The sequence below is a fragment of the Acanthochromis polyacanthus genome, chromosome 11 (genome assembly GCF_021347895.1).
Source record: "Acanthochromis polyacanthus isolate Apoly-LR-REF ecotype Palm Island chromosome 11, KAUST_Apoly_ChrSc, whole genome shotgun sequence".
Taxonomy (NCBI): Eukaryota; Metazoa; Chordata; class Actinopteri; family Pomacentridae; genus Acanthochromis; species Acanthochromis polyacanthus.
The window spans coordinates 7,884,597-7,905,525 of record NC_067123.1 but is presented as its reverse complement, the minus strand read 5'-3'; the positions used below and the strand labels follow the sequence as shown (position 1 = coordinate 7,905,525).

General features: G+C 44.1%; 1 protein-coding gene across 1 annotated transcript in view; it reads right to left on the bottom strand.

The window, feature by feature from the left end:
- Positions 1-20,929, bottom strand: part of macf1a (microtubule actin crosslinking factor 1a) — a 356,367-nt gene that overhangs the window by 80,138 nt on the left and 255,300 nt on the right. Inside the window, exons 46-65 of the mRNA XM_051956148.1 lie at positions 20,438-20,605; positions 18,425-18,616; positions 18,158-18,331; positions 17,776-17,899; positions 17,459-17,658; positions 16,859-17,176; positions 16,579-16,745; positions 14,490-14,646; positions 12,768-12,879; positions 11,654-11,716; positions 10,132-10,370; positions 9,790-9,919; positions 7,679-7,878; positions 7,281-7,508; positions 6,920-7,196; positions 5,938-6,536; positions 5,508-5,696; positions 5,177-5,383; positions 1,811-2,128; positions 1,533-1,715 (exon numbers count right to left, since the gene is read on the bottom strand). Coding sequence (XP_051812108.1) covers positions 1,533-1,715; positions 1,811-2,128; positions 5,177-5,383; positions 5,508-5,696; positions 5,938-6,536; positions 6,920-7,196; positions 7,281-7,508; positions 7,679-7,878; positions 9,790-9,919; positions 10,132-10,370; positions 11,654-11,716; positions 12,768-12,879; positions 14,490-14,646; positions 16,579-16,745; positions 16,859-17,176; positions 17,459-17,658; positions 17,776-17,899; positions 18,158-18,331; positions 18,425-18,616; positions 20,438-20,605 — 4,245 coding nt within the window. The remainder of the gene's footprint in view (positions 1-1,532; positions 1,716-1,810; positions 2,129-5,176; positions 5,384-5,507; positions 5,697-5,937; positions 6,537-6,919; positions 7,197-7,280; positions 7,509-7,678; positions 7,879-9,789; positions 9,920-10,131; positions 10,371-11,653; positions 11,717-12,767; positions 12,880-14,489; positions 14,647-16,578; positions 16,746-16,858; positions 17,177-17,458; positions 17,659-17,775; positions 17,900-18,157; positions 18,332-18,424; positions 18,617-20,437; positions 20,606-20,929) is intronic.

Below are 20,929 nucleotides of genomic sequence, written 5' to 3'. Positions count from 1 at the left end.
ATATAGTTTAGAGTCCTTTTAATCAGGGTTTCATTTATTCCAGCATAATAGACATTTTTGTTCATCGTAAAACGCATAGATTTCTGTCAGACTGCCTTTACTGTATGCTAACGCGGAACAATTTTGGAAATCGTTTTGAAATCCCGACATGGCCAAGTGCAATATCCAAATCGGCAGGAGCTGCAAGGTACAAAGTGCCACAACGTATAATTATAAATGACGGACTGCGGTGTGACAGAGATGCCCAGGACTACAAATTACATTCTCCAGACTGAAGGGAACAAGCGGCAAAAATCCCATCATCATTTTTATATTTGTTTCAGTGGAAAAGGAAAGCAAAAATTACCACTAAAATCATGACTCACTCTGCAATATCTGACAAAATGATTACACTTTGATGTTTTTTGCACATCATTCAGTTTTACTACTTTACATGGAGCGGTCATGCTTACTGTCATTAATAGTCCCCTCTTAAAGTGCCACTCTGAGCCAGGAAAAAACTAGTTAGTAAGTTTATACGGCTACTTCTTTCTGGGAGCTGTGTCCTCAGACGGCATCTTGTACTTTGCTTTAACCGTCGAATGCTTGAGGTAAAAGCGGCAACAACAACAAAAACAGAAGCAGCGCAGTCAGTCCTGGTGCTTTAACAGTGCCAAGCTTGTGTTGGCCACAAGAAAAGGAGGCGATGGGGAAAAAAAGAGACGTGCGATTTGTTCTGGTATCAGATTTAGACTCTTGTCCATCAACACAGCGACGAGGCTAACAAGGTCAGAGCGCTAGGAGGGTGGCGCCTGAAAATCATAGAGAGGGAGGGGCATGAAATGTGGCTATTAGAGGAGCGTGTGTTCACGTGTTTGTTGGAAATGTTTAGAGAAACACCGAGAGCATCACAACTACGTCTTCAAAGCAAAAAAGCTGCGTGATTCAGCAGCGTGTCAGGAAGTTCAAAGAGACGTGTGACTCAACTAATCACAGTCTCCGAGTACTGACACACAACAGGACACACACACACACACACCTACACACACACACACACACACACACGCTCTTACCTCATGGTCTCTGGAGGTATGAGTGAGAGGAAAAGCTCAGATACAGACCTCCTCAGAGGCTCCACATGTATTGAATGTCTCTATTCATGACACACAAAGAGCTCTACACCAAAGCTCATGTTACGCCGAAGATTTTCTGTTTATCTGTGCATATTCATTTCTATGGCGTGATGGGAAACGGAGACCGTGACCAGAAACACATGTAACCTCTTTACCCCCGAGATATTTCAGATTCTTTCATGTCTCGCTCTCACAATCAAGCGGATATTAGAATACAACTCTCTAAGCAGTGATAAATAAACGTGCACTCACCCACAAGTGCACTGAAGTTCTCACAACCAAACACAACAAAACGCTGCAAATCCTCAACAAAAGCACCCGATGTGAATCTTCTGCGTCGCTCCGGTGACGTCAGAACGGCTGCTTTCACACAAACACACACTTCTTCACACGTCCATGTTAAAAACCAGCCAGTCCTACCTTGAACTCCTGCAGCTGCTGTTTGATCATCTCCACCTCGGTTCCCACCAGGCCCTGAGTGTTCAGCCCCTCTTCTGCTCTTCCCAGCAGGCCTTGCAGCTCAGCCACCAGCCTGTAGAAATCCCGGACCCGGTCTGCAGCGTCCTCAATCTGGTCCAACCTGGCCTGACCGCGCTCGCTCAGCTGGAGACAAAAATGAAGGATTTGCTTCACATAAATACATCTCGTCAATAACTGTGTTTAACAGAGTCACCGTCACATCAGAGTTTTTCACCCACCTTGCCGGCCTGGCGGCTCAGAGCCTCCGTCTCCCTCCTGAGAGCCAGGAGGTCGGGAGACGAGCCTTCTCGTCGCAGCATGGTGGTGCACTCCGTCGCATGTGACTCTAGCTCCGTCCTGAGGTTGGCCAGGCGGGACAGGAAGCCCTTGAGAGCGTCGGCCTGAGAGGCCAGAGAGTCGGCATCACGTCCAACAGGACTGAAGGAGTCCAGCTCATCATCGAGGTCGGCGAGGCGAGAGAAGACGTCCCGAACGTGAGCCTGGACCTCACCGACACCCTGCAGCCGAGACTCCAGGGAGGAGCAGCACTGTTCGATCTGATGGAGGAGGAAGGTTCATCAGCTAATAAGCTTGAATTTTAAGATAAAGCGAATCACAGTTAAAAAAAAAATAAATCAGAAGCTTACAAATTCAAAGATTAGCCATGTTTCCATATAACTGCTGAGCGAATTCAAAGGCGAACTTTTGTAATGAAAGTGGAAACGTGAATTAGACTTCTTTCTATTGAGGTCATATATGGTAAAAATCTATTTTTTGTGCATTTTGTGGTTTTTCTAAGCTGTAGATGTAAAATAAAAGCTGTTCATGTTCAGATGCCATTCCTCAATCCCCCCACAACTGGACTTTTCTTCCTGAAGGGGGCGGGGCAGCAGCAGCTCATTGGTTTTTAAGGAGGAAAAGTGTCTGTTTAGACCAACACTAAAACCAAGAGCTGGTCAGTCATGGTGAAATGAACCACCTTTGCAGTATTTTGAGCTAAAAAACTGAAAGACACACTGTAGAGACATGTGAGACTGTGATTAATTTGCTGAAATGGGGCCCAATGCAGGAACTTTAAAGTTGCAGGAAGCAAGAAATTGGAAAAGAATTTGGCCGGTTGTTTGTCAATTGGTAACAAAACACAAAAAAGAAGAAACAAAACTTTGGCATCTAGGAAAGAAAAATGGAGAGAAGCCTTTAGGAATGGTTTGTAAGTGGTAAGTATTATTTTATGTTGCAAGTATCGGCCATGTTTTGTGATGCTTGGTGATGAAGAGTATGAAACAAGCAGCTGATCAGTCATGTGAGTTAAACGCTGATAACAAGATATGAAAAAAAGTGTTTCCATCTCAAAAAGCTCAAAAAACATGTAATGTAAAGGTAAGTTTTTTTGTGTGTCTTATCTATATTCTTTTCTCATGTGATTCTTCAACATTTGATTAAGATACGTCATAGAAACATGGCCCTCGTCTTCCTACATGTGTTCCTGACATGGAGTGTCAGACTCACTGAGAAACAATAGGAAAATGAAAAGTGAATGAAATGAATGAATGAAAAGCTTGAGAGTTGAAATGTTTTCTTTTTGTGGTGTTTTTCACAACACTGGCTGCTTCTTTGGAAACACTTTTTGGAGTGCAGTTAGAAATCTGTGCAAAAGACCAACAAAACCAGAAAATGACGACGAATAAAGCCACAGTGATGATATCCGCCTGCCTCTTCAAACCACACATTAATCAGATGAAGAGCAGCCTGTGTGCTAATACTCGCTGTAACAGAACGATGTGTAACCAGACTGGAAGATGATGCAACACAACAGCAAGTAAAAATAGACTTTTTATTCTATGTAGGTGCAAACAGGAGACAGTAGCATTATCTAACTTGATCTGCATCATCTCCTACAGCTTTTTTCAATGACACTGGATCGATATTTCCAAAAAAGATAAATAAAACATCTCTGTGACTAACATCTCAGCCTGATGCCTCCGATGCTGCATGCAGGGAGATAGCTGTAACCATAAATGGAATATTTGGAGGCTGGATTGCAGAAAATAGATGCAACAGCGTGGCTGCTGAATTCTTGACGCTCCGGTTTACATTTCACACTTTGACAAAGTGCTGAATGTCCACGCTGACCATATATGACTCCTGTAATAGCCAAACTGCTCTGACGGCTATCGTTGCTCTGTTCTCTCTCAGCTCGCTGACACTTGTCTGCTCAGCACCCACACACACATTCACCACATCCGACACCCTCCACACAATGACCCGCTGTGTGTATATATAGTTCCTCCGGTTGTACAACATCCCTCCACTGCAGCCTGCATAAATCGTCAAGGCTGCACTAATTCATAACCGTTATGGCTCTTTCATCACCCTCCTCTCCTCTTGTTCTGCTCTTTTTCCAAGGTAGTTCCTGGGTGGCAGATTCTGCACTGATTTAATATGTGGGTCAAGTGTATTTTGGATATTTACTGGCTTTTATTGGCCATCCCTGGTCAGGTTAAGGGGGAGGAAGAAGGCCCCTTAAAAAAATCAACTATGAGAGAATGTACCTTGTTCGGTGCTGACACAAAGAACACCAAATAAATAAATAAAAATACCAGTAAACCACTTCTACTCTGAACCTCAACACTGTTCAGACTGTCAGAAATTAAACTACACATATGTAATTTCAGCATTGACAAAGTAAAGTACGGCACATTAACTCAAACACATCATACAACCTTCTTCTGATGCTTCATACAAAAAGAAAACTTGCACTCTTCTTATTTCCCATAAATAATCCACAGGAGAAGTCTGTTTGATAGAAGATGTTGAAAACACTCAGTTTTAGGTCTATACCTCCATCCTACATCATGAGTCACACTACATCATACAAGAACGGTTTAGAATCACTGATATGAGAACTTTTCACCTGTTTAAAGACACGATAATCAACAGTTACCAAAGAGGGTTTGAAAACATGATCTGCAGTACATAACACCATCACACGCCTATTTTTCTTAAGCTGCCATCCCCAGAATTTTATGAAAAATGCAAGTTAAAGCAGAGCTGTCACAAGTGGAGTAGTATACAGCTAAAATGGACTTGTGGTTCAGCTGTAGAAGACAGGCAGCATCAATAAGTCTGACCGTCCACTTTGTTAATGAGGACTAACAAGTTTAAAGTTTCTGTTTGGAACCTCGCCTAGATGGACCTCGATGAGAGACGTCTTGTCTGTAACAGACCATGTGCTGATGTTGTCAATAAGTGGACCAGACTGCAGGGCTTTGGCCACAGACTGTAACTTAGAGGTGAAGAGTTGTACCCATGCTGTATTTACCGAGCCGTTTTTCACATCGCAGAAAATCACAACGTTACAAAGTCATTTTCTTCCAATATTGCACAGCCTCACTATACATGCACTAATAAAAGGATTTCTATCTAGGGAGGAAATCTTACAATATTTTAGTTCTCGTTGCAGATGTAATTACTTGAAGCATGTTTGATGTGATGATTTGCAAACCTGTGGCGCTACACTCACAGCAGAAAGCTCTAAATGCAGTTACACCAATAACAAAAAAATGATTTTCCACTGTTTTCTTGACTATGCTCTCCCTCCTCACCTTGTCAGTAACGTCATCATATCCTTTCTCTGTGTTTTTGGCCTGGTCCTGGAGTCTCTGTGCCCCCTCAGTGCTGCCTCCTTGTGTCTGGGGTGCATCCTGCACCAGCCCCTGGGCCAGATCTCTGAGGTAAACCACCTGAGGCTGCAGAGACCTCAGATTCTCCTGCTGGCTCCTCAGCCTCTCCAGGCTTTTAGCACTGCATGCCTGAGTGGGAGAGAAGTGCAAATGAATCCTTATAGATTTACCACGCTGTCAGAGCTCGGGTTTGCCCTTTGTTCAACAATTAAATCAAAACAGCAGCAAGTTTGTGACCTATCTATGTCAGTACCTGAGGCCCTAGAGCCTCCTGAACTTCAATCTGGTGCTTGGCAGCCTCCAGCCTTCTCTCCACAGCCTGTCGGCCTTCTTCAAACTCCTTCAGGCGGCCGGCCAGCTCCTCCAGCTGAGAGGTTCGGTTATGGAGCCTCTCACCGAGTCCGTCCACTCTGCGGTTCAGCTGGGCTTTCTCATCCCGAACCTACAAAAAAATTTGGTACATCAGTTAGTTTTCTTTGGTCACATAATCTGTAACTCAGTGTTTAGCTTTCAAATAACAATGGAACAAAATGTAATTGTAATATAAATAAATCACGTCTATTATGAGGTGTTGCTGACAGAGTCAAACAAACTCATGTTAAAAAGGCCTAAATCCTCTAAGTACAATAATCTAACACTGATGCATCAACACAGTCAGGCAGATGAATGTGTCTCCAGCTCACCTCCTCCTCCCCGATGCAGCACTGCTCCAGCAGCTGATCTGCTGCAGAGTTAAAAGCCTCAACTAGCGGCTGTCGTCTCTCCAGGTCCAGAGACAAACCTCTGGCTTTCTGCAGGGCTTCATCCAGAGCAGAGGAGTCCAGAGATGGCCGGATCTCTCCATCTTTCTCCTCACACTCTGCTAACCACGGCGTCAGCTCGGCCTTGTGCTGCTGGTAAGTTTCTGCTTTGCCCAGTGTGGTCTTCAGTCGGGCCTCTTGGTTTGAGATTCTGTGATTCAGTCCCTCCCAGTCCTGCCTCAGGGAGGCCAGCCGGGACTGAAGGGCCGAGCGCTCGTCTCCGCCTGCTGGGAGTGTGGCGAGCAGCGACACTCCCTCCGCCTGGATCAACTCGTAGGAACCTCGCTGGCTGGCGATCCCATGCTGGAGCTCATCTGTCTGTGCCAGCAGCGAGCGGATCGCCTCCGGCCGACAGGGCAGGGAGACACTGGATGATTCTCTGGGATCCGCCTGCTTGTCCAGCCAAGAACGCAACTCCTCAAACATCTGCTGGAACTGCTGGGTGGACGACAGGGCGGCCTGCAGCTGAGACAGGCCGTCAGCTGGAGCAGAGACAAGCAGAGCAGAGGGGATTATGAACATAAACACTGAACAACTATTTCAAACAAAAAGGACAAAGAGGGCTTGGGGAGATTTTGTTGTATTTATTTCTGTGGATTTGTTAGTAGCATTTTCTTGTAGTCAAAACAGTTTTCCCATAATTGGTTTGGAGGGATTAAGATTGAAAGGGGATATTGCTGAACAACTTCAAAAGCTTTACTGATGAATGCATTAACATAAATATTCAGTGTAGACAACAAACACACCAAAATACTATCAGTAAACAAAGCAGCGACAAATACTAACAAATCATTTACTGAGAAATCTTAGTTTTATGCATAAACTGGATAAAAACGTCATTTTTTTACATGTAAACTCCACAAACCTGCACGGTCCTCGAGACTCCTGAGCGGCCCGCTGACGCTCTCCAGCCGTTTGCTCAGCTCTTCCTTCAGGTAAGGTTCGGCCACGATGGCGCTCAGCTCCTGGCAGAGCTTCTCGGCCTCAGCGAGCTCAGTCCGCCTCCTCTCCAGCTCTGAGCGGATCTCTCCGGTTTCCTGCAGGCGACGTTTCAGAGCCTCTGGCTGAGCGCTCAGAGAGGCCTGAGCATCTAACCTCTCGCCCAGAGCAGAAACACTGGAGGACAGTTCTCTGAGCAAAGCCTGAGCAGGAGAGGGGGAGATTAGAGCGTTTTACTGTCACAGCAGCAGAGAGATAGAATATTATTCTATTTAGACTGATCTTACCTGGTAGCGCTCGCTGGTTCCTTGGGCCTGATCGATGTGGTTTGACCTCAGAGTCAGTTTCTTGGTCAGATCCTCCCACTGCTGGGAGATGGAGCCCAGTTCAGTCCGTACCTCCTCCAGGTCCTTGGGGTCCTGAGCAGAGTCTCCGGTCTGGGAGAGGATGCCCTCAGCAGACTGGGTGAGCTGGTCGAACTGGGGACGCCTGGTTTCAAACTCACGCAGCATGAACTAAAAGAAAGACGTCAGGAGATGTAAATGTTAATTCAGAGAAGCGATCAATCTAAAAAAATCAATCTCTGTATGTGTGGGTTTAAAACAAAGAATTGTTTGAAGAAAATGTAAATACATCCACATTGCTGTCAGTATCTCTGTGACTGTCTACAGTCTGTGCTACACACCTGTACTTGTTGTTTCTGTGTGTTGAGCATGTTCGGGTCGATGCTCAGAGGTCCCAACACGCTCATCATCAGCTCCTTCTCCCTCAGCCACGGGCCCAGCTGACTGGCTGCTGAGGCAAAGCTTCCCAGCCTATCAGCACACGTCTCAAGTTCAGTCTGTCTCTGAGCCGCCGTCTGATTGGCTGTTTGCCAGCGGGAGTCTGAGGAAATAATGGAGGCAAAAGTGAAAAAAACTGAACAAAGAAAATGACAAATTGCTGATAAATGTGTATGTATAGTTCTGAGTGAAAAGCTGACAAAAAGAAACAGATTGGTTTTCAGAATATTCAGGCTGCAGTCACCTGAAGAAAATCCTGGTTGACTGAAATCATGCTGACAATAGATTGAGGGTCAAATCTGCACCTTATCTCTAAATTTTCTCCCGTGCATACTACCTGCAGCCTTATTAGCTTAAATTATACAAAACAAAACATATTTTCATGTTTGCAGCAAACTTAATAATCTAAGCTGCTCATTTTATACTGAAATGATAAACTTTGAGCAGGCCAGTTTCTTTGACATGGTGTCAGTTTGTTTGGAGTCGACTTTGAGTCAATATTAAACAACCATCCGACCAGCTATCCAACCATCCAACCAGTTATCCAGCTATTCAACAACCCAAACGTCCATCCATCCAACCAACCAACCAGCTATCCAACCAACCAACCAACCAGCTATCCAACCAACCAACCAGCTATCCAACCAACCAACCAGCCACCCAGCTATCCAACCAACCAATCAGTTATCCAATCAACCAACCAACCAACCAACCAGCTATCCAACCAACCAACCATCCAACCAACCAACCACCCAGCTATCTATCCAACCAACCAACCAACCAGCTATCCAACCAAACAACCATCCAACCAACCAACCAGCTATCTATCCAACCAACCAACCAGCTATCTATCCAACCAACCAACCAACCATCCAACCAACCAACCAACCATCCAACCATCTAATCATCAAACCATCCAACCAACCCATCCATCCATCCATACAATACCATCTAACCAAACAATCAACCCTCCAATCATCGAACTAACCAACCAACCAATCATCCATCAAACCAACCAACTATCCAACCCACAATCTAATCATCCATCCATCCATCCATCCATCCATCCATCAGCCCTACAGTATATCCATTTTTTATGCTTTTGTTCTGGCTTTTTATCTGGTTTCCTTTTCAGTGAACGTTATTTTTCTTGTTACGTTGCATGGCATTAAATTCTTATTGCATCAGTAACACAGATTAAACTAATTTTCTCAAAGAACATTGACAAAACAAAATGAATTGTTTTTCTTCCACTACTTCTCCTAGTTCATCTGTTTCTTTCCTCTCTTCTTCATATTCTTGGCTTCCAGCTGTTCGTGTGTTAGTGTGTGTGCATAAACTCAGTCACACAGGGCTTTGAAAACACATTATGAAATATGAAATACAAAGGCCCCCTTCTTGGATTTCATCTTAAATATTTCTGTCTTGGGTAGCTCATAGGAGGCCCTGGTAAAAATATCAAGTGTGCAAGCGAACAAATAGCTCTGACAGGAACACTTCCCACTCGCTCCCTGGATACTATTGATCTGCCATCGCTCAGAGAAATTACTACAAATACTAAGGCTCCGTGTTGCTTTCTTTTCAGCCATTTCCAGCAGAGTGACGAAAGATCCTACTGTTTTAAGCCATTTTAAGACATTTTTGCGCCTGACGTTTTCCAGCACAGTCTGCTCTCTGTAGCACCACGCATCCTTATTCTTCTGTTGTTCACCTCATATCTCAAATTTACCAAAACAGACATAAGAAGGCTGTTGTCAGGAATCACATTTCTCTAAATGGACTCCCTCAGGCAATGATTCTTGTCTGTATCACTAACATGCGTCTAATGTTACCTCAGGCTGTGACACAATATACTTCTGTCATAGTGGCTCTCTCCATACCTTTCTTCAGTCGTGTAAGTACTAGAATATACTGTAGTGATCCTGCCATTCATCAGTTATCTCCAGGTCTGGAAAAGGCTCTGTCTTCTTTAACATTTTTCTTTCATTCCCTCTTTGTCTCCTGCAGCTCATACCTATCTCTTGCAGCTGTTGTCTCCAGGTGTCCGCCTCCGGAGAATCAGGGTTGTCAGCAATCAGTTTCCTCAGTGAGCTCTTCAGCTCCTCCACCTTCCCGGAGTGTTCAGTCAGCTCTGACAGCAAGGCCTGAAGAAAACGAAAGGAAAGGAGTGAATGACGTGACATATTTAGAAAAGCAGCAACTTCAAAATACTGCAGCAATTCCATAACATGACCTCAGAAAAATGTATATTTTCAGTTCTACGAGCAGTTATAACACATAACAGATGATTTTTACTGTGTATTTAGCTGAGAAAACAGTCACGGACCATACAGGATCAAAAGACCGGGTCCGTTACCTTGTTCTCCTGGGCCTGAGCGCGCACCGCCTCGGGTTTGGAGGGGGAGGCGGTCTGTCCCTGTTTCAGGCTTTGTTCTCTGTCGGTCAACCAGGTCCTGAGCTCCTCAGTGCCCTGCCTGGCCTTCTGGCGGAGCTCCAGTGAGGCCTGCTGCCGATTGAGACGCTCCTTTAACTCCCCACCCAGAGAGTCGTATCGAGCGTTCACGTCAGACACTGCGACCTGGAGCTCTGTCAGGTCTGAGGGGGAAAAAAAGGCAGAAAATTTCTTAGCATGTTAGCATATTTATGCTGCAAGACAAACAATATTGGTACGCAGTGCAATCAAAAAGTTCTGGGACTGTTTGTGGTGTCCATGTTTGAACAACATCATGTTCATGAACATGTGGGCGCAATGACCGTCTTGAGTCAGGTCACTGTATGATACCACGCTAACATCAGGACCTGTGCTACATGGGTTTATGTGACCACTGATAGTTACACATTGGCAGTTTCTAGACCTCCTAGACCTTAACCATGAGGAGAGAGCAAACATCTCATTCTGTGTCAGTCAGCAGCTGCATGATCCAACATTCATGTGAAGAATCATCACTGATGACCAGAGAAGGCTCTCCAGCTAGCACCAACAGAAGAAACAGCAGTTTTTACAGTGGACGAACTGCAGTTACATCAGGTTAGGAGCACCAGCAGGATGTTGGTTGTAATTAATATTCTGGATTTGGACTGTCAGAGTTCTACAGTAACATCCTGAGGTGTCCGAGTGAGAATAGTTGGAGTAAAAGACCTTAACTCATTACACACTGTTTTTTTGGCAACAGCAACACCATTGTCTCTCTCCATTTGGCTCCCTGTGACTCAAAACAAAATTCAAATTGAAGGGTTACTGTTTTGACACAGTTGAAGAGAATCGATGATGGCGCTTGACTTCGGGAGTGTCCCAGAAGTGCTGCATCGCTGTACAAGGAGACTACTTCAACAGGCCTCTAGATGTAAATCAGGTATGGATTTTTCTGTATTATAGGCAGTCTCCAAACTTTTTGATTGCACTTTGTAAAGCAGAAACAGTAGAGCTAGGACCAACGAGGAGAGCAAGCCAATAAAAACTGTACAGAAAACAGCAGTTCTGACTGGAGCAAATTAAAGCAACATAGATAAAGAGAGTAACTGTATTTTTCCAGATTAACAAACGTAACAATCTGACAGATGTTTTGCATGGACAGAAAGCTGACAGGGACATGATGGTACAGATAACAGTAAATCAGAGAACATTGCTGTAATCTCTTTAAGACACACTGATGCAGGTGGTGGACGTTAATCACAGACACTAACTGTGTAGAGTCTTGGATCTCTTCAAAATGGATAAAAACTAAGCGCTGGAATTAATATTTGGGATTTTTCAGGATGAATGCTGCAGTAATGCCACACTTTATAATAAATGGCAAGTGAACAGACCCCACAGGGTTGATAAAGAAGCATCAGAGGAGGACAGAGAAAGAAAGAGGAGAGCTGGAGGGAGAGCTCACCTTTACAGGTGTGAATGCCGTTGACACTGCTGGGACCTGCTGAGCCATTGATCTGAGGAGCACCTGGGAGAGAGACACACAGCCGACTGAGTACAACATACAGGCACTGTGGCACAAACGAAACAGGGCGAGTGATGAACCGAAAAAAGTTCTGACATAGTCCTCAACAGTAGCAGAAAGATCTGCAGACACACAAACATTTCAGTGAACGACACACGGAGCAACTGAGGATGTTGGAAAAAGCCGCAGAAATGGACATCAGTAAGGAAAAAGTGGAAGATATTCATAATCTTTACATAAAACAGGAATTAATAGGGTATAGAGGAAAGCAATTCTGACATTTGTTTGTGAAATTTGTCAGCTTCATCAAAATTCTACTTCATATATGTCATGGTAGAGACTGCGATTTGGTAGAATTGGAGTCTCTATGAGTAGAGATTGCGATTGGAGTCTCTACCAGTAGAAACGCCAATCCTACCAGTAGAGATGGAACTTTAAATCTGACCCCTGCCCCTAACCTTAAAAGTCTAACCTTAGCCCTGACAAATCTCTACTGGTAGAAACTCCAATTCTACTGGTAGAGACTCCAATCGCAATCTCTACTGGTAGAAACTCCAATTCTACCAAATCGCAGTCTCTACCCTGACACATATATATATATATATATATATATATTGTCTTACCCACAGTTTTGTTGTATTTAACTGCATTATATCGTAGTTTCTCTAGCGTTTTTTCTTTTTTTACCCTCGTACAATTTCAAAGTCTGCATGCAAACTGCTTAAGATGTTTGTATCTCCTCCATATTTCTTGATTATTTAAATCTGCCATCAAAGCTTAGCCCTATCACAGTAAATCACCATGACAGAACCGATTATAGATGTAAATTCACCATGTTGTTGCCATCTTTCTGCTTCTCTTTATTCATGGTTCGTTTTTCATTCTTGAGTTTCTTTCAGGTGAAATAATTTTTTAAATGGCTTTGACAGTTTTTTCATCCCACCTCCATCATCTGTAAACCTCACCTAAACTCTGTCATATAGGTAATAACCCATTTAAACTGCGTGAGAGAATGATTTTGTTTGGCAATCCTTCCATCACTCCTTGTTCTTACCGGTTTTGGTCTGGGGCGCGGTGATGTCGATGATGAGGGACTCTAGCTCGGAGCCAGACTTGTTCAACTCTTGAACTCTGGATCCCTGCGACTCCCAGTCGTTCAGCAAGTCCTGAAGCCACAAAGCATTTTAGTGAATCATTAAACGTTGATAAAACTCATCGTGCATTCGCTGGTTTCATTTGTTTTTTTCAGTGCCTGAGAAAGGTTTCCCCTCCAGAGGAAGTTTTCCCCTCGAATGGCTTTCCAACATTGAATCACGGTCGATTTAATTTGGCTTCTTGGACAAGAATTTACAAAGAAAGACTCTTTCAGGTCATAGTGAAAACTGATTTTGACAAAGTAAGGTCAATTATTTAAAAATCTAAAATGCAAAATTAGGTTCTGGATAAGTATTTAACTTCTTGAGGTTAATTTTTATTAGATGTGCTTCTGGACACAGCAACAACATTGAGATTGTGTTGGTCTCAATCATTCTGAATATCTGGACGCTGAAATTTTACCCCAATTCTTCTTTACAAAACTGTTCAAATTCTGTCAGTTAGCCTGGGGATCATAAGTTAATCACGTTGCCCTCCAGGATTTCTCTATATTTTGCTGCAATAATTTAACCCCTACAAACCTCACAGGGTCTGCTGCCCAGAAGCATCAAAACATCATGATGCTGCCACCACCATGCTTCACATCATGATGCTGCCACCACCATGCTTCACAGCTTCACATCATGATGCTGCCTCCACCATGCTTCACGTCATGATTCTGCCACCACCATGCTTCACATCATGATTCTGCCACTACCATGCTTCACAGCTTCACATCATGATGCTACCACCACCATGCTTCACGTCATGATGCTGCCACCACCATGCTTCACGTCATGATGCTGCCACCACCATGCTTCACGTCATGATGCTGCCACCACCATGCTTCACGTCATGATGCTGCCACCACCATGCTTCACATCATGATGCTGCCACCACCATGCTTCACGTCATGATGCTGCCACCACCATGCTTCACATCATGATGCTGCCACCACCATGCTTCACATCATGATGCTGCCACCACCATGCTTCAAATCATGATGTTGCCACCACCATGCTTCACAGTGTAGAAGGTGCATTAGTGATGATGTGCAGTGTTTGGTTTCTGTTAAACATACCATCTAGTCTGATGTCACCAGACCAACAAATTCCTTCCATTTCTTAGTGATTGATTTAGCTGGACTCTAAGGACATTCAGTTACTTGGAAATGTTCTTGTATCATCCTCTGACTGATGCTTTCCAGGAACCTTTTTACAGAGCTGCTTAGAGCGTTCTTTTGTTTCATGGTGTAGTTCTATCCAGGACTAGTGATTCACCAGTGATTGGACCTTCCAGATACAGGAGTCTTTATATTATGCACTTAGATGTTCTCCATTTACTAACTGTGTGACTTCTAGAACCAACTGGCTGCACATGTGTTCAATTAGGTGAGTCACGTTAAGGGGTGAACACTTACGCATTCACTTATTTTATGTGTATTTTATTCGTAAAGATTACGGTAGTAGAAATCTGTTTCCACTTTGACATAAAAGAGTCTTTCTGGTAAATTCCTGTCAAAAAAAAGCCTAATAAATTGAAAATGATTAAGTGTTGGAAAGCAATACGAAGGGAAACATCCAGAGGGGGTGGTTCCTTTTTATAGGTGATGTAAGTTGTTAATTAATGACTAGACAAACACCTTGAGCTGCTGGACTCTCCTCTGCAGGCCCTCGGTGTTGAGGTTGGCCTCCTTGGCGGGCAGCTGGTCCTGTGCAGTCTGAAGCCACCTGACGAGGGAGCCGGAGAGGCCGCGGAACTGAAGCAGCTGCTGCTCACAGGCCTGAATGGCAGCAAACCTGTGTGAGGGGGAGGAAGAGGACCATGTGAAGAGCATGAAGGGAAGGGAGGGAGCCGCAGCAGGGAGGATGAAGAGGTGTTGTGTGAAGGAGGAGAAAAGAGAAAGAAGAGAATATTCTGCTTAAAACCACATATTTACACTGTCACTTCAAAACACAACAATCGTATAAACTTTTCTGAATGGTTTTGGATTATGTTCTCTAAAAAAAGAATACACAAAGCACTGTTGACATGAAGCATTCAAGGTCCACGCTGGCCTGCAGGCAGCATCAACACAGCCTTGACCTCCCTCTCTTTGTACGTGATCTGTCTCGAGCTCTGGCTGGAAAAGTGCTGACTGCCTGCAGACAAAACAGCCCGGAGAAGTCGTCTGGCATGGGGCAGTATCATTATCACGCTGCTATTTTCTCTCCCGTGGGATTCGGGGCTGGGAGTTATCTGAGAGGGCAGTTTATAGGACGGACAATGAGCCATATGAACTCTGCTTATATTAGTACCAGGGCTTACTCAACAGCTCCCATGTGTATTCTGTACAGTAAAATCATGCAACAGAGTAAATAATCCTCTTTATCATGCACGGTCTGCTCCACCAAACAGCAGCCTACTCACAGACATGTTTCATAAACTACATTCTTCTTTTCTTATTATCTGTACAGGCATTAATAAAATACAACACTGGTCAGAATTTGATGGCTGATTTTCCACGAGCGGCTCACCAAACTGAAATGTAATCCAATAAATCTGCACCAGACTGATGGTATTTATAAATTCTCAGCCACCCGCTGACAGGCTTCAAGTGTGGCTGCTCACTGATACCACGTCAAATGGTGTCGGCATAGCAACCGGTGCTTCATGAAGGTTACGGATTTAGAAAACAAATTTTGGAAATGCCTGAGGTGTAGTATGTTCCACACAGACGATCACAATGAAGTTTAAACGCATATCTGCCAATAATCACAACTCATCCTCTGGAAATCGTTTTCAGTCTCAAAGATTTCTGATTTGATTCCAGTCAGAAGATAGTTGACCCCTGTTAGATTTGAACAAGTGCGACTAAATATTACCTAACTGAAAAGGAAACAGACTGCTTACAGACTGTATCTGGTGCCCTCTAGTGTATTTTATAATGAACTGTGCAAATGATAAGAATTAAAGAGCCCAAATTCTGTATTCTGGGGACTACATGTATATGTTTGTGTGCTTTAATGAAAAAAAACAAAATAAACACAGTTTTTTTCAAAGTGTATATTGTTACACGAAACTAACATCCAAACTAATCGCTTCATTGGTGTTGTGCAAATAATACATGGTGACCGAGACGAGTATCAGTAGAAAAGCCTGGAGTCTAAATAAGGCATTTCAGGCAGGTAAGGGGCAAGGCTTTCTGTGGGGAGGAATACCTCCCTTTAGTGTATTTTAGTGTATTTTTGTAGACCTTTTAAAAGTACAAAAATCAGCTATATAACACAACAAAGAGGACAGAAACCCCCAAAAATGGGCTCTTTAACATGACTGTTTATAAGAAAATCATGCAAACTACTCCCATTTCTACATTAACCTTCATAATAACGTATTTCTTTCAAAAGAATTAGTCTTAAATCTGCAAATTTGCCCCTTTAAAGCCTAGGTAGAGAAAATAGATTTGACACATGGAGTGTACTCTGTGTATGTTAGTCTAAGATGTTCCTGTAGCTCAGTTTAAATGTCTGTACTGTTGTTCTTTCTCTTCTTTTTGTAAACTCTTTTTGTATTTCTTGGTAGGGTGGGGAGGATTACTTGGGTGGGTGTGTTCATTTCCGGTTTATTAAACTGGAGATGCACACATTCACAGATATGTACTATTTAATGAAATAAGTTCATTAAATAATGCAAATTTAACACTGATAGTTCACAGTCATGGCTGATTTTCACTTATTTGACGACATTTGTACCTTTCGTTGACATTCTCCTCCAGCTGGGTGAACTCATCAGTCACCCCTTTGACTTTGTCCAATAAGCTTTGAGTGTTGTTGAAGGCTTGTGATTGGCTGAGCTCAGTGCCGATGTTGCAGAAGGACTTCAGCTGACCGGATTCCTGATCCAGCTCAGACCTGACCTCCTGAGAGAAAGACACACAGACGACAAAGCTGGATTGACTGACAGCTCTGAAACCACTGACATCTTTAAATGCTGCAGATGATCTACCAGAGACAACACGACCACATTTCTAACCTCCACGGTCTGTCTGTAGTCGTCCACGCTGCGGTCCGGTTGTCCCACAGGGCTCAGGGCCTTCAGTCTGCTCTGGGTAAACACCTGGAGGTCGGTTCCCAGCCTCTCGTAGTTCTCCAGCCTGGGCAGCAGCCCTTTGAGCTCGGCTTCCCTCTCAGCCTGGCTGGCCTGAGCTGCAGTGTAGCGCTGAGTCAGTTCATCCAAACTCCCCTGCAGGCCTGAAGCTGTGGAGGCGTCGGAGCTCTGAAGGAGTTTGGAAATGGAGTCCCGTGTTGCTTCTACGCTGCCCTGCCTGGACAGCAGCTCCTGTCGAAGTTTCTGGAGGAGGGAGAGCAGACGTTGGATTAAAAAGATGAGATGTGAAATATGATGAGTCATAGATGTGACAATTAAAGACATACAGTGACTCTTTCAATAAGAAGACTTGTTTGGAGAATAGAGTAGCTAAAATTCCATTTCCAAGAGTGAACGTGTTCATTTTAAATAAGCAGAAGCCATTTAAGTTGGCTGCCATTTTCACTTTATAATTCCTTTTCCACACTTGAGCTTGGACTTGATTATTTATAAAAACCTGCATATTTACTCTGGTTCTGATCTTACCTGGTTCTGAGTCAGGACGTCTTGTACAGCCTGTGCAGTCGGCTCTACCGGTCCGGGGTTCAGAACCAGTTTGTCCAACCAGCTGAGCAGCCCCTTCAGACCCTCCTGGACGCTGACCGACTGGGCCACAGCTGTCTGCAGCTGCTCGGCCCGTTCTGAGACGGACGTCGACAGCGAGCCGAACCTTTTCTCCAAACCGTCTGAACACAACGAGGAGCAAGGAGTGAGTGATTGTTGTCATAAACTGAGACAAAATGCAACAAGTAAGAGCTTCTGTGTCGGCTCAGTGATTAATACTAACGACCAGATGAAGCTACCTGCAGCACAGAGGATGTCTACAGCTTTCAGAGAAGGAGATTCGTCTGTGCTGACCAGATCTCTTCCTGCTCTCTTCACCTTCTCCAGCTGCACCGAGCGCTCGGCCAGTTCGTCCTGAAGCAGCTACGGACAGACAACACACTCATAATCACATTTCAATCATCTTTATCGCTGACAAATGATTCGAAAACCTGTGAATGTTTCCGATAATCCATTTTGGCTTCACGCCCTTTTTTTCAGATACGACTCAAATTAATGAATTTAATGTTTTTGGTCAACAATTAGGCTACATCACTGATTTTTCAAGCCTCTGAAGCTCCTATTTGCGGTTTTACTTTCACTTTGTCTGTATTCCCGTCGGTCTGCCACCGTGAGCTTCACCTGTACTTGTCGTAGCGTGTTCTCCAGGTTCTGAGGGTCCGTCTCCCCGCTGGGCTTGGCGATGCTTTGGTTCTGTTCCTGAGTGCTGAGCCACGAGTGGAGGGAGACGACCTCGTCCTGGTATTGCTGGTATCGTTCCAACAGGCCTGACAGACGGCCGCCCAGCTCTGTCGACTGCGCACAGAACACAGATTATTTCAAATAAATATGTAGATTGAAGGACAAGAAGTGGAAAAAGTGATGAGTAGAATGTTTTACTGTCCTCACCTTGGTGTGTAGTGTGGTGTATCTGTGGTTCGCATCCTGCAGCTTGTCAGATACCAGCTGTTTGGTGTCGTCCAGAGCCGGATCTGAACCACCGACCTGCTCCAGAGCTCCTTGAGCTGAATCCAGAACCTTCTGACCGGAGATGGAGACGAATCGCAGGTCGGCCTTGTGGCAAATTACATCCTCAGCAAGCTGGAAACACAGAAACAGTCACAGGTCAGTTCAGTCTCACAGATACTGTACGTGTGTCTGAATGTAGATGGGAAGCATGACAGAGATCAGCAGGTCGCTAGTTCAAATTCTAGGGCTTGGGTGGGAAAACATGAGTAAAGAAAGCACATTAAACACTGCAAATGTGATGTCAGGGGACTCTTAACAAGAAAATAATCTTAAACTGGGGTTTCTCAGATGAGAGAATGTGATTGTGAGGCCATGTCGAGGCACATGGATGGATGGAAACTCTTCTCCCACGGATAATTACCAGTGGAAAAAAACACGGTTGGGCAGTATGTGCTTTTAATTTGTTTCCAGATGCAGCGAGTGATATTTCTCAGCCCATTTACTTCGCTTCAAAGCAGACTCGGCCGGTATAATCGAAGCGTGGAGGCGCAGGGCCAGCGGCTCCAGACCTGCAACCTTCAAATTAATAAGAGTTATGTTGTCTGGACAATTTCACGCTCAATAATGAGAAGCAGAATTCACACTGTTCCAGCAGCGTACTTTTGGAGAGGGAGGCAAGATTTTAATGGTGTGCAGCTGCTAATAATTTCTCTGCCTCGTGGCGACATTAACGTCTTTATCTGCAGCTCTTTCTTTATTCAGTATTTTATCAGTATCACAGTTTAACATTGTCTGACATGACAGAGCAGCTTCTTCTGGTGGAAATGATTAGCCTAGCTTAGCTAGACTGTATTCCCGTTATAAGGGATATACGGGAATACAGTCTAGCCCTCCTCCATTGACACATTTTGACAGGTTTTCAAGCTCCGAGCAGATCAGACCAAACCAATCAGAGCACCAGAGGCGGGAGTTAACGATGTGTCATCTTCAGGGCCGAGATTACCCATCTAACACCTGTGCACCTCCCGCATACAAAAAAAATGGCGACCGCAACAGAGCGAGGTTTCTCTCGTGCGCTTTCCTCTGTTTTGCACGGGCTGAATTTGTCCTTTGTCCTCGACTGGTCGCCATAACTGTTTGGACTACTTCTTCTTCTTCTTTTAATTCCGGCAGGTTTTACGATAGAATGCGTAATGCTGCCCTCCACTGTTTGAAAGGGAGAGCTTAGATTTTCCTCAGGACCCCTGTACGGTAAAGGAAGCTGTTAAAACTACAAAACATCATGATGGAAAGGCAATTGTTAGGTCGCTTAGTGATTGCGTCACACATGTGTTACGCTGATTGGCTCTCTCCAATTCAAGCTGTGATCGGTAGTCCCGCCTCTGGGCTAGATTTGGTTCAATGGAGCAGTTCCAGACTGACTTTATGTGTATTTGTAATACACAATAGAAAGGCTGTCTGGTCCCCAGGCAAGGAAATGATCCCAAACACACACAGTAAAGATGATTTACACTCCCGAGTCTGACGCAACAGACTTGTGTTATGCTTGTGCACTAGTGTGTGTTTATACTACACCAGGTAGAAGTAGTGTTTTTGTCCCACTGCAGTGAGTTTTTTTTAATGTATTTCAAACTATGGAGACTGAGCTGATAAGCTGCAGTTGAGAGAGAAGAACTGGTTGAGTCTATACACAGATTGGTGGAGCTATAAATATAAGTTGTTGCATTTTATTGTGAGCAAGCCAGACAGCTACAGACACCTACATATTACATTTAGTTTCACAGTCTTTATCTACTCTGCATATTACTACCATCAGTTTTCAGTCTGCATTACTGCAGTTTATTCGTACGTTTCTCAGGAGTTACTTGTCAAACTGCAGTGAAGATTTAACGCAGAAGTTTGAACCAAGCTAAATGTTTGAGATGTTCTGTGATAAACGTGCATTCTCTGCACCTTTCTGTGCTCCTCCAGTCGGCCCTTCAGTCCCTGTGCGTCGGTTTCTCCTTCCCCCAGAGAACGCAGCTCCTGTTCGTTTTGTTCCAGCCAGGTGATCAGACTTCCGTGTTCCTGCAGGAATTTAGTCAGTTCGTCCTTCAGAGCCTCAGATTTCCTCAGACGGTCCTGCAAGAAACACAGCAGTCAGTTACTGTCACAGCAAGAAAACCAGAGAGACGATTAAATGCAGCAGAAACATTTATCAGCACCACTGACACGTAAAAGCTGCTTTCACCTTGTTTTTAGCCAACTTTAATTTGACGATACATAGTGAGATATATGTAAGAACAACAGAATTATTAAGCCGAATCTTTAGATTTTGGGGAGTTTTCTGTATCATTTTATACACTTTAATGTAAAAATTATTAAGTTAAGTTAGTAGAATATATCAGATTCTAATATTTATAGAAGTCTGGTACGTTTGTATCCTTTATATTTAAAATAGTCAGG